The sequence below is a fragment of the Nannobrachium achirus genome (genome assembly GCF_963921795.1).
Source record: "Nannobrachium achirus genome assembly, chromosome: 6".
Lineage (NCBI taxonomy): Eukaryota > Metazoa > Chordata > Actinopteri > Myctophiformes > Myctophidae > Nannobrachium > Nannobrachium achirus.
The window spans coordinates 65,657,035-65,671,221 of NC_137815.1; the positions used below are offsets into that span (position 1 = coordinate 65,657,035).

The 14,187-nt window shown below is 41.5% G+C and overlaps 1 protein-coding gene across 1 annotated transcript in view; it reads left to right on the forward strand.

Moving 5' to 3' along the window:
* Nucleotides 1-14,187, forward strand: part of kcnq2b (potassium voltage-gated channel, KQT-like subfamily, member 2b) — a gene marked incomplete at both ends in the record, with an annotated part of 51,444 nt that overhangs the window by 31,922 nt on the left and 5,335 nt on the right. Inside the window, 9 exons of the mRNA XM_080728369.1 lie at nucleotides 351-419; nucleotides 3,250-3,283; nucleotides 4,001-4,115; nucleotides 5,712-5,870; nucleotides 6,673-6,720; nucleotides 7,181-7,289; nucleotides 9,068-9,199; nucleotides 11,228-11,348; nucleotides 13,581-13,756. Coding sequence (XP_080584495.1) covers nucleotides 351-419; nucleotides 3,250-3,283; nucleotides 4,001-4,115; nucleotides 5,712-5,870; nucleotides 6,673-6,720; nucleotides 7,181-7,289; nucleotides 9,068-9,199; nucleotides 11,228-11,348; nucleotides 13,581-13,756 — 963 coding nt within the window. The remainder of the gene's footprint in view (nucleotides 1-350; nucleotides 420-3,249; nucleotides 3,284-4,000; nucleotides 4,116-5,711; nucleotides 5,871-6,672; nucleotides 6,721-7,180; nucleotides 7,290-9,067; nucleotides 9,200-11,227; nucleotides 11,349-13,580; nucleotides 13,757-14,187) is intronic.

A 14,187-nucleotide genomic window follows, 5' to 3' on the forward strand; every position in this document is an offset into this window, starting at 1 on the left:
GGTGGAAGGGCAGCATGGTAGCCTTGTGGAATAGATTAATCAGAATGCCAGAGAATCGAGTTGCCAAGAAAATATTTATTTGGGATGTATCAATAAAAGGTGCATGGGCAAGTACTGTGGAGGAGATACTTATAAGAACTGGGTTACCTTACAGTTTCCAAAATAACAGTATTGTAAACATCTCTATGGTTAAAGAAACACTTAATAGTATATATCAGAACAAATGGTCACAGGATATATTGCACAAGCCAAAATTGAGAACGTTTGTTATGATGAAAAGCAGTTATGCTTGTGAAAAGTATGTTTGTGCTCTCTCTCTCTCTCTCTCTCTCTCTCTCTCTCTCTCTCAGGTTGATCCCTCCTCTCAACCAATTAGATCTGTTGAGGAACCTCAAGAGTAAATCAGGACTATCCTTTAGGTGAGTGTTTCTACATCTTAAAAAAAACGAATCCATATATGTATCCCATTCCTTAGATGAAACATGAATCCATATTATATGTATCCCATTCCTTAGATGAAACATGAATCCATATTATATGTATCCCATTCCTTAGATGAAACATGAATCCATATTATATGTATCCCATTCCTTTAGATGAAACATGAATCCATATTATATGTATCCCATTCCTTAGATGAAACATGAATCCATATTATATGTATCCCATTCCTTTAGATGAAACATGAATCCATATTATATGTATCCCATTCCTTTAGATGAAACATGAATCCATATTATATGTATCCCATTCCTTTAGATGAAACATGAATCCATATTATATGTATCCCATTCCTTTAGATGAAACATGAATCCATATTATATGTATCCCATTCCTTTAGATGAAACATGAATCCATATTATATGTATCCCATTCCTTTAGATGAAACATGAATCCATATTATATGTATCCCATTCCTTTAGATGAAACATGAATCCATATTATATGTATCCCATTCCTTTAGATGAAACATGAATCCATATTATATGTATCCCATTCCTTTAGATGAAACATGAATCCATATTATATGTATCCCATTCCTTTAGATGAAACATGAATCCATATTATATGTATCCCATTCCTTTAGATGAAACATGAATCCATATTATATGTATCCCATTCCTTAGATGAAACATGAATCCATATTATATGTATCCCATTCCTTTAGATGAAACATGAATCCATATTATATGTATCCCATTCCTTTAGATGAAACATGAATCCATATTATATGTATCCCATTCCTTTAGATGAAACATGAATCCATATTATATGTATCCCATTCCTTTAGATGAAACATGAATCCATATTATATGTATCCCATTCCTTTAGATGAAACATGAATCCATATTATATGTATCCCATTCCTTTAGATGAAACATGAATCCATATTATATGTATCCCATTCCTTTAGATGAAACATGAATCCATATTATATGTATCCCATTCCTTTAGATGAAACATGAATCCATATTATATGTATCCCATTCCTTTAGATGAAACATGAATCCATATTATATGTATCCCATTCCTTTAGATGAAACATGAATCCATATTATATGTATCCCATTCCTTTAGATGAAACATGAATCCATATTATATGTATCCCATTCCTTTAGATGAAGCATGAATCCATATTATATGTATCCCATTCCTTTAGATGAAACATGAATCCATATTATATGTATCCCATTCCTTTAGATGAAACATGAATCCATATATGTATCCCATTCCTTTAGATGAAACATGAATCCATATTATATGTATCCCATTCCTTAGATGAAACATGAATCCATATTATATGTATCCCATTCCTTAGATGAAACATGAATCCATATTATATGTATCCCATTCCTTAGATGAAACATGAATCCATATTATATGTATCCCATTCCTTTAGATGAAACATGAATCCATATTATATGTATCCCATTCCTTTAGATGAAACATGAATCCATATTATATGTATCCCATTCCTTTAGATGAAACATGAATCCATATTATATGTATCCCATTCCTTTAGATGAAACATGAATCCATATTATATGTATCCCATTCCTTTAGATGAAACATGAATCCATATTATATGTATCCCATTCCTTTAGATGAAACATGAATCCATATTATATGTATCCCATTCCTTTAGATGAAACATGAATCCATATTATATGTATCCCATTCCTTTAGATGAAACATGAATCCATATTATATGTATCCTATTCCTTAGATGAAACATGAATCCATATTATATGTATCCCATTCCTTTAGATGAAACATGAATCCATATTATATGTATCCCATTCCTTTAGATGAAACATGAATCCATATTATATGTATCCCATTCCTTTAGATGAAACATGAATCCATATTATATGTATCCCATTCCTTTAGATGAAACATGAATCCATATTATATGTATCCCATTCCTTTAGATGAAACATGAATCCATATTATATGTATCCCATTCCTTTAGATGAAACATGAATCCATATTATATGTATCCCATTCCTTTAGATGAAACATGAATCCATATTATATGTATCCCATTCCTTTAGATGAAACATGAATCCATATTATATGTATCCCATTCCTTTAGATGAAACATGAATCCATATTATATGTATCCCATTCCTTTAGATGAAGCATGAATCCATATTATATGTATCCCATTCCTTTAGATGAAACATGAATCCATATTATATGTATCCCATTCCTTTAGATGAAACATGAATCCATATATGTATCCCATTCCTTTAGATGAAACATGAATCCATATACTGTATATGTACTGTATCACATTCCTTTAGGATACTTATCTGACCTGGATCAAAGACAGTGATAAGTTCATGCCATTACAGCTGACCAATCAATGCCCCGTAAAGGATTGTAATGTGTGCACAGAAAGTGTTTTATTGGTAAAGGAGTGATTTTGTCCAACTGGAATTGAGAAAACGTTTTAGTGAACTGAAAAATAAAAAGAGAGAAAATATACATTGGTTTAGTCTTTGTTTAATAGTATCCAATATATTTCTTTAAACATACTTTGAGCTCCAAACTCAAATTCCCTCTTCTTCTGTTCTGTTCTGTTCTGTTCTGTCTGCTCTGTCTGCTCTGTCTGTCTGTCTGTCTGTCTGTCTGTCTGTCTGTCTGTCTGTCTGTCTGTCTGTCTGTCTGTCTGTCTCTCTGTCTGTCTGTCTGTCTGTCTGTCTGTCTGTCTGTCTGTCTGTCTGTCTGTCCGTCCGTCCACAGGAAGGATGTCCAGCTTGAACCTTCTCCTAGGTCAGTGTCTCACAAACAGCCGTATGTTATAATCAAACAGTAGTATGTTATAATCAGACAGCAGTATGTTATAATCAGACAGTAGTATGTTATAATCAGACAGCAGTATGTTATAATCAGACAGTAGTATGTTATAATCAGACAGCAGTATGTTATAATCAGACAGCAGTATGTTATAATCAGACAGCAGTATGTTATAATCAGACAGCAGTATGTTATAATCAGACAGCAGTATGTTATAATCAAACAGCAGTATGTTATAATCAGACAGTAGTATGTTATAATCAGACAGCAGTATGTTATAATCAGACAGCAGTATGTTATAATCAGACAGCAGTATGTTATAATCAGACAGCAGTATGTTATAATCAAACAGCAGTATGTTATAATCAGACAGTAGTATGTTATAAATAGACAGCCGTATGTTATAATCAAACAGCAGTATGTTATAATCAGACAGTAGTATGTTATAATCAGACAGCAGTATGTTATAATCAGACAGCAGTAAATGTATACAAACAGGGTAACAGCATATGTTTTTTCTGCAGTTCTTTAACCAGCATTTCATATAACAATAATTCTACTTAAACTGTTACTAAATGATTAACTATCCACTTACGTATATTTTAACTGTGTGTGTGTGTGTGTGTGTGTGCGTGCGTGCGTGCGTGCGTGCGTGCGTGCGTGCGTGCGTGCGTGCGTGCGTGCGTGTGACAGTCAGAAGGTGAGTTTGAAGGAGAGAGTGTTCTCCTCCTCTCCCAGGAGTTCTGGTACCAAAGGAAAAGGTTCCCCTCTAGGACCCAGCGGAACCCCGCTGGCAACCAACAACAACACAGGTAACTCACAGGATGTGATGTCATTGCACACAGGAAGTGTGGAGGGCATATTCAAACTGGTAGAGGGCACAGATATAAACAGCTAGATACCTCGTCCAACCGCTGCAGTTGATTGGAGCGACACGTCCAACTTGATAGGCACAAAGGAGGAGGTGTCGGGGCGCCCGCTGGCCTAGTGGTCAAGGCGCATACCACATACTAGGCTATGATGCCTGCTGGCGTCGCCGGTTCGATTCCCGATCCGGACGACCTTTGCCACATGTCGTTTCCCATCTTTCTCCCCATTTCCTGACAGTCTACCGTCCTATCAAATAAAGGCATAAAAAGCCCAAAAAACTAATCTTTAAAAAGAGGAAGTGTCGAGGGCAGGCTGCCACTCAAAAAAACTACTGGCCAATCACAACACGTCTTTTGCGGGACTTTTCCATTCAAACCTGCCTCTGATTTGCCTACCGACCTTGTTGTCTGTTACGCACACAGAAGAATTACAAGCCTGTCAATCAAAAATGCCCACCAAGGCGAGACGGGTACCTTTTTATGTCTGTGTATCTAGGTTTTTAGCGGTGTTCACACCGTCTCCTAAGAGTGACTTTGTCCGTGTGTTACTATGTTATTAGCATGAGCTGCAATACCGCTGGTGACCAGTGGCAGGTCCAGTGAGCCAGTTGTCCGGATTTAAAATGAAGCAAACACAGAACTAAAAGTTCCTACGGTATGATTGGCCACTAATTGCACTGAGCAACATGTTCTCCATAGGATTCCATTCATTTCCCCCGAACTTTTACATTTGATTTTCTTACCACAATAAACATTGTCATAAATACTTTATGGTTCTTGTTGCTAGTTTAAAGCCTCGTTTCAATCACAGTGATTTGCGTTTTGTGAAAATATGGTCCAATTTATGTTATATTTGATGTTAAAGCAGGGTATGCTGTAGGAGGGGCTTGTGATCATAGGCTTGTGATGATTCTTCTTCGTGTGCTTTATATTCGGCAAGCTCAAGACAATGTCCCATGTATCCCTGCGGTTGCACGTGACCGTTGGCAGCCAATAGCATTCCTGGTACCCACATTAAAACAATGATGGTGACACCCATACAAGGGCAAAAAAAGCTGCTCAACCAATGGTTGAGCAGGCCAGGCACACACACACACACACACACACACACACACACACACACACACACACACACACACACACACACACACACACACACACACACACACACACACACACACACACACACACACACACACACAGTGATTAGTTAGGAAACGTAACTTCTAAATGAACAGCTCACATCGATCGTTCACTTCAAACATGGGTTTGATTTTTATATCTATGCTTGAAATTCAACAGGTTGAGAATGACTGTTGTATTGTGGGTAATGTAGTTGTTTCAGGTGTATTGTGGGTGATGCAGTTGTTTCAGATGCATTGTGGGTGATGCAGTTGTTTCAGGTGTATTGTGGGTGATGCAGTTGTTTCAGGTGCATTGTGGGTGATGCAGTTGTTTCAGATGCATTGTGGGTGACGCAGTTGTTTCAGGTGCATTGTGGGTGATGCAGTTGTTTCAGGTGCATTGTGGGTGATGCAGTTGTTTCAGGTGGAGGTCCCCTGCGTCGCTCCCCCAGTGCGGACCAGTCTCTTGAAGACTCTCCCTCCAAGGTCCCAAAGTCCTTCAGCTTCAGCGATAGAAGCCGAACCCGACAGGTCTTCAAGATCAAAGGAGCCGCTTCCCGGCAAAACTCTGAAGGTAAGAGGGGGCGGGGCTATTATCTGGAGGGAGAGAGAGAGGGGGGGGGGCTCTTTAGGCAACAAACAACTTGAAAGACACAATGTGGGGCGCAAGTTGTCCAACGACCGTCAGTCGAAAATCCCCCCCACCCTCGGCGGGGCACTCTCTCCCTCACTTGTGTGTTTTGTTGCTGTAAGGAAGACTTTGCGGCTTGCTCATTTGTTTCAAGACAATAATACGACTTAAACTATGACACAGGCACTTTCAAACGAGACAGGGATGCAGCACAACAAGACTTAAGTCGCTGTATGTGTGATCATGATCACAGAGATTTCCCCCTCCACAGCAGAGAGCAGAGGCAGAGCAGCAGTTCTAAGCTCAGCTGCAGCAAAGGCATTCATTCAAAGTGAAAGCATGTGTATGGTTATTTGTCTGTAGTTCCGACCATCTTGAAACAAACTTTTTAAGCATACCGTAGTTAGCCAGCCGGCCTGCCTGTGTGACTCCTGATGTGAGTGCATGCTGCTGTTGACTGACAAGCGTTCATAACGCACTTGCACGTTCAACATGGAGGCGGCGCGCATTCAAGAGCAAGTGTTGATGTGAGGTTTAAGAATGGTTTTACTGTCACTACTTTTTTTTTTAATTAAATTGGATAATTTACGGTAATCGTGAATATAAAAGATTATGTAATAATCTTGACTGCCCTAGTGTAATGAGGTGTAACACTTACACCTCGTCATATTGATGACATCAGTGATTTCCATATATGGGTATCTCTCTCTCTCTCTCTCTCTCTCTCTCTCTCTCTCTCTCTCAGTGCTGATTGAGATGCAGGATGAAGAGTTCAGACAGAAGAGTCCAACAGGTTTGACACACGCACACACGCACGCACGCACGCACGCACGCACGCACGCACGCACACACACACACACACACACACACACACACACACACACACACAGATAACAGACCATAGACTGTAGAAAAATATGGACGAAGCGAAGCCATTGGTTTCTATGCAGCGCAAATGGCCCTTTCTACCCCTTGGAATATGGGTGTCGCCATCATAGAATTGTAAAGGCATCAGAGATGCTCTTGGCTGCCAACGGTCACGTGCACCGCAGGGATACATGGGAGAATGTAGTCGGAGCCTCCCGAAATACAGCACACGAAGAAGAACACAGCCGGCTGGCATCAGTTTAGTTGGCCACGCCCAATCGTTATGACGAACGAATCGTTATGGCGCCAAAAAAAGGGGGGGGGGGGGGGGGGTTCGTTTAGCAGTGAAAGAGTTAACATCATTGTTGTTGTTGTCATGGTTACAGAGGCCAGCCTCCCAGGTGAAGACTTGGCGGATGACAATAAAAGTTGTCACTGTGAGTTCGTCCCCCAGGACTTGACCCCTGGCATAAAGGCCTCCATCAGAGCCATCTGGTAAACATTGAATCCCCTCATTTACGCACAAAGATCTCTCTCTCTCTCTCTCTCTCTCTCTCTCTCTCTCTCTCTCTCTCTCTCTCTCTCTTTTTTTTTTTGTTTGAACTAAATGCACATTTTGTGTTATTCATCCATTGATTTATCATTTCTCTGTTTCTTTGTTTGTTGATTTCATTGAGTTTGTGGTCCAGGATTTAAAGGCTCCATTTGGGGGTAAGAGCACTTTTGTTTTGTCTGTTTTAAAGGCTTAGTTTGTAACTATGCCCTTTGTTTACACATCAAAGCAATTTTTGTAATTATTTTTTATTAACCAATTTCCCGCTATAGCAGCAGTTATCAGACGCTGGAGTAGTGTGGTGGTGTTTACCTTGTCGTCTCATTGTATTTTCGGTGTTTTCACTGTTTGTTTTGGTAGGCGCCCAAAAGACTTCCCTGTCTAATGTGTGTATCAAAACCAACAGTGAACACACCTACTGTACATACAGTGAGAGGACAGTGTGCTTCTGCAGGTAAACACCACCACTACTCCACTGGTTGATAACTGGAGAAGTGATGGGTAAAACATGCATTTATTGTTTTGTTATGTAAGCACAGGGCAAAGTTACATGCTATGCCTTTAACTTTATGTTCTGTTCAACATTATTCTCTGTTCTTCATCGTTCATTTGTGAAATTGTGTTTTTTTTTATCTCTATTGGAGTGTCGGGTGAGCTAAACGTGGCTCTTTGATGACTAAAATATAGCGAGACGTATGTACGGTTTTCGCTGACGAGACGAGACAGGATGTTACTGGGTGGTCTATGAGGCGTTGAAAATGCATGAAAAGCTCAAAATATTGCAGTGGATCCTGTGTTTTAGTGTGCTTCAATCATAGGGAGTGTTCTAGGAGGAGCACAGCAGCATGCAGCTCTGTGATTGGGCAGGAGGCCGGTGTACAGGGGCAATGGGTGGCGCACGCGCAGGGGTGAAAACATGATCTCATAAAATAATTGTGACCGAAGGGTCGCAGTTTACCATGAGAAATGTCACAGCTTGTCCACGTGTAGATGTGTGTGTACAGATTTCTACAGTCTATTCCCTTGACACATCACTGTGACATCACAGGTGATATCACAGGTGACATCACCTATGTAAAAGTCCATATATGGGTATTCCCCAGAATCCCTTTTATGCCCATATATGAAGATCCCTGATGTGATCTATATATATCACTTGCCAGATATCCAAGACATGGTCCATATCTGTGTGGCTGGTTCAGATGGGCATCTCCATGTATGGGCATGAAATATATTGTATGTTGTGATGTCATGGGAACCACTCTTACAGAATCCCTTTTATGCCCATATATGGAGATCCCTGATGTCATCAATATTAAGCCCATATCTAACAGGATGGGAATGCCCATATATGGAGGAAGACAGCCCATATATGTGCGGCTGGTTCAGACAGGGATCTCCATGTATGGGCATAAAAGGGATGTATACAGTACATGGATCTCCATATATGAGTAACTGGTCCGATATACATCACTGGCCAGATGGCCAAGAATTGGCGCAATTTGCATGTCGCCCTGAGGCGTCTTACTAGTATAAACACCTTTACTTACAAACTTAAGACATCATAAATGAGAGACTTTATACAGGGTCTGGCTGATCTACATTTCAAATGAGAAGTTTTTAATTTGTACCTTTATCTCTCTCTCTGTCTGCCTGCCTGCCTGTCTGTCTGTCTGTCTGCCTGTCTGTCTGTCTGCCTGTCTGTCTGCCTGTCTCTCAGTATCATGCGCTTCATGGTGTCCAAGAGGAAGTTCAAGGAGAGTCTGCGGCCCTATGACGTCATGGACGTGATAGAACAGTATTCAGCAGGTCACCTGGACATGTTGGCACGAATCAAGAACCTACAGGCCAGGTGTGTGTGTGTGTGTGTGTGTGTGTGTGTGTGTGTGTGTGTGTGTGTGTGTGTGTGTGTGTGTGTGTGTGTGTGTGTTGTGTGCGTGCGCTCGCGTGTGTGCGTGAATGTTCTTGTATTACTATACTACCGGTATATCACCAGTGTTGGGAAAGTTCAATTAAAACATGAACTAGTTCAAGTTCAAGTTCAAAACTTCTAAAATGAACTTGTTCATTTCATATCGTTCATAATTCCACATTTTGAACTAAAGTTAATGGTTCACAATATCTAATATAAATGGTAAGATGGAATTCATTTCCCAGTGGATTCCTCACGACTCGTATCAGTGCAACCACACTTGCAATTTCCCAGAATTGCATCTTTATTGTTACTTGCGCAAGCAGAGCGCGCAAGTACTGTAATTGGCTGGGTATGTACCTTATGTAGGTGACTGGGTTTTTGAAGACTGTAGCCCTGAAACGGCTGGGATTCTGGGTATTGTGTGTATGTAGGTGACACCTACAGCCAATGAGGGACCAGCATTCCTGGTGATGACATCAGCAGAGTTTGGTTCGCTCTTGGTAATGTCTAACGGGCAAAGACATCAGGGACATGAGGCCAGCAGCGCACACCTCGTGGTGAAGACATTAGGGACATGAGGCAAGCAGAGCACACCTCGTGGCGCGCTCTGCTTGTGCACACGTAGGCCATGTGTGGCCTGCTTGAGTGTGAGGCGCAAGTTGGCACCTCGACAGAGTAGTTATTAGTGTGGTTGCTAGTATGGCAACCAGACTATTGTTGAAGCGGTGAAAGCCGCTTCCAAGGAGTGGCTTTGTGTGTCCCGTACCTGTCCCGTGCATCCCTGCGTTGTGATTGGTTAGTTTTGTCTGTCCCGTACATGTCCCGTGCATGCAGAATTGAGGATTGGTCAAGCTTCACATGACAATTTGGCCCTCCAGATATAATCATTCAGAATTCAGAATTCATACAAATATAGAACTAAAGAACATAGAAAGTATAGATCTAGAACAAAGAATGTATAGATCTAGAACACAGATATCATAGCTCTAGAACACATAGAATAAAAATGCACCGCTTCACTTCAAACCGAGGTTTGATTTTTCTAGTCCGGAACACAAACATTGCGTAAACATAGCCAATCAGGAAGCAGCATTCTCTGTGACGTCACCATTATAGAGTAAGTCCATTGAGTTCAATGGGGGAGTGGTGCTAGCTTGAGGATTGGTCAAGCTTCACATGACAATTTGGCTGTCCAGACAATAAATAGGCAACCACACTCGCAATTCCCTGAATTTCATCTACACTGTAGTTCTGGTTAAACTTTATTTCCACCACTTTTTTTTTAATCAGATGCCATTCTAAATTGATGGAAATCAGATGCAATTAGAAATTGGTGGAAAAACATTTGGCAGGGTGCCCACGGTCATGAAATTCCTGGAAATATTTTGGAATTAGATATTATTATTTTTTCCAGTACTGGAAAAGTTTGGGAATTGATCAAGGGTCCTGGAAGGTCCTGGAAAAAATAGCTATGCATTGTCTTTGGTTATTGATTTTGTTAATACCTCTGAAATGACAAATTAAACATTGGCCAAATTGTCAAATATTAGAGGCAGAAATTGTGAAAATATGTAGATCGGCTATTTTCACAATAAAACCGTGTTATACAAAATTCCTCAACTCTCTTCAAATATGATTATTTTGGGGGGTCACAGCCTGAAAAGGTTGAGAACTACTGGCATACACTACCTGTCTTTGGGCATTGCACATAGGAGTAAGCGACTCGTTATTGAGCTGAATTATATAGTCCTGGAAATCGGGTTAAATATTCTGGAAAGGTTTTGGAAATTAATTGGTAAAGATGTGTGGGAACCCTGATTTGGGAGTGGTGCTAGCTGGAGTATTGGTTGAGCTTCACATGACAGTTAGCTTGCTGCAGAATATAGTCACATCTGTAACCACACTTGCAATTTCCAATTGCATCTTTCAAGTTACTATTTGTACTGTTTGTCTGTTGCCGGGTAGAGTTGACCAGATTGTTGGGAGAGGAACACCAATTGTAGACAAGGACCGGCCCAAAGGAGCCAATGAGGAGCTCCCTGAGGACCCGAGCATGATGGGAAGGCTGGGGAAGGTGGAGAAACAGGTGAGTGATGATGTCACGTCACTGCTGATCAACCTGCGGTCCGGGGACCACCAGGTCTTGTATAAAGATAGACACAGGACACAGTGGAGTAACGTGCAACTGTACTGTTTACTAGTCTTTCAGGAAGTAACCCCCGCCCCAAAGCATCCTGGGAGATGTAGGCAATGCACTACTGCTACACCTCCCCTTCTTAGCTCAGCAAAGACATTTTCTTTAACTTCTCAAATTAACTGAATGATCTTAAACTTTTCAACTGCACATGAACTGCTATCACACAATGGATTATTTAAACTTTTTCAAATGCACAATAAACTTTTCAAATGCACAATGGGACATACATCCTTATTCACTCTTCTTTTTTTTGACATGTCTTCTTTTTTTTTTTTTTTTACACCAGAACACATGCATCACATTGTCAATTACAAATCAAGTCTCTCAGGAGCCCTCGACACTCTACCTGACCTGGTGACTTGTGGTTGTTCAGGAGGAGTACCTGTGGCTCTGAGGTGGATTCTGTTTCTCCTTAGAATGCCCCTGTCAGTCTCTACCAAGTATGACCTTGGTGTGTGGGCATTACTCAGTACAGTCCCTGGGGCTGCCTCTGTGGTGACCCACACTTTCTGTCCAGATGGGAGCTCTGGAAGCATTCTGGAACGGTGATGGTGGTTGTAGTTTGCAGCTTGCTTGCGTCTCCCTTCCTCATCCTTCTGGCGAAACACCTGCAGATCTGGCCATTTAGGATCCAGCTTGCTTGAAGGCTGGGGCAGAGATGTGCGCAGGTTCCTCCCCATCAGCAACTGCGCCGGTGAGAATCTGTGTTCCAGCGGAGTGGCCCTGTATGCCAGTAGTGCCCTGACTTGGTCAGCATCTTTTTCCCATAGCTTCTTGATGGTCTGAACAGCACGTTCAGCCTCACCATTTGCTTGTGGGTACCGAGGACTGCTCGTGACGTGTGTGAAGCAGCACTCTTTTGCAAATGATCTGAATGTCTCTGAGGAGAATTGGGGCCCGTTGTCAGAAACCACGGTCTCTGCGTATCCGTGACGACTAAAAACGTCTTTCACAGCCCGAACGGTAGCCTCAGATGACGTCACTCTGAGCTCTGCAACTTCGATGTACCTGGAAAAATAGTCAACAATAATAAGGTACGTCTTCTTTTTCCATTCAAACAGGTCCATGCCCACTTTTTTTTTTTTTTTTTTTTTTTACGTTCGGCGCTGTTTTGCGCAAATAACGTCGGCATAGAACGTTCTCCCGAATATCTTCTTGACGTCCGCCGTTTTGCGTTCCAATCGCGGTGTTTTTTGAGTCCTTTTTCACTCTCTGACACCATGTATAAAGATAGACACAGGACACAGTGGAGTAACGTGCAACTGTACTGTTTACTAGTCTTTCAGGAAGTAACCCCCGCCCCAAAGCATCCTGGGAGATGTAGGCAATGCACTACTGCTACAGGTCTAACCAAATCTGGTACATGTATGGGGCTTATCGTAATTTGGGTCAAAATAATGTTTATTCGTGTTAAGAGTGACAAAAACCCATATGTGAAAGGTTTAATGTGAAAAATATAGCCGTGAAAGATTATATCAACCAAAATAACTTTTTATAACGTTTTATAGAAAAAGCACAGTGAATTTAAAGGAGGCAACCTGACCAAAACACATATAGGGTTAAATCTGCCTTTTATCATACCCCTTCATACCTGCTTTAGTCGATTTTTTTCATAGCTGTCCCTGTTGCTAGATTTCGGCTGCCCCTGTTGCTAAATTTCGTGGGCCCTCTCATAACTAACACGGTGGATTGTCATCCCGCTAGTGCGGTTATTTCTTTAGCTTCAAAGTTAGTATTTTTTTATTGGGTTGTGTTTACACGTCCTGAGACCAACCGAACTGCTGTTTTGACCCTTACTTGTCAAACGGCTTCTGCTCTGCACCAGAGCAGAGAGAGGAGAGCCTAGAAAGGGAGGGGAGGAGCAGAGGATCTTCTCGTCTGTTTGACAAGTAAGGGTGCCTGTGAGGTTACTTATGAGAGGGCCCACGAAATCTAGCAACAGGGGCAGACGAAATCTAGCAACAGGGGCAGCTATGAAAAGAATCGACTAAAGCAGGTATGAAGGGGTATGATAAATGCCTCCTTTAAGTATCCCCCACCCGTATCGACCAATCACCAGCTACCTGAAGCTTGAAGGAAGTGACATCATCGTGACAGTTTCCTGTCCCGCCCCTGGTACAGGTGCTGTCCATGGAGAGGAAACTGGACTTCCTGGTCAACATCTACATCCAGCGAATGGGAATCCCCCAATCTGAGACCGACGCCTACTTTGGTCCCAAGGAGCCTGACCCCGCCCCTCCCTACCAGAGTCCTGTCGATCACCTTACCAAGAGTCGATCAATGACCAAGATATACACGTAAGTACTCTATTACTGGTTACTAGTTACATTACCCTATTACTGGGTTAGTTACATTGCCCTATTATCAATGACCAAGATATACGCGTAAGTACTCTTACTGGTTACTAGTTACATTACCCTATTATCAATGACCAAGATATACACGTATGTACTCTATTACTGGTTACTAGTTACATTACCCTATTACTGGGTCAGTTACATTACCCTATTATCAATGACCGAGATTGCTTTGTTGCACTATAGGTATTATGTAGTTTTTGAGCGGTGGTAAACCGCTCCATAGAGTGGCTGTGCGTGTGTCTGTAGCCACTTTTCCAATTACATCCTAGACCTATCTGTAGCCACTTTTCCTCAGCGTTTTGCCATAGCAATGTGTTTTCCTCAGCGTTTTGCCATAGCAATGTGTGTGTGTGTGTGTGTGTGTAGCC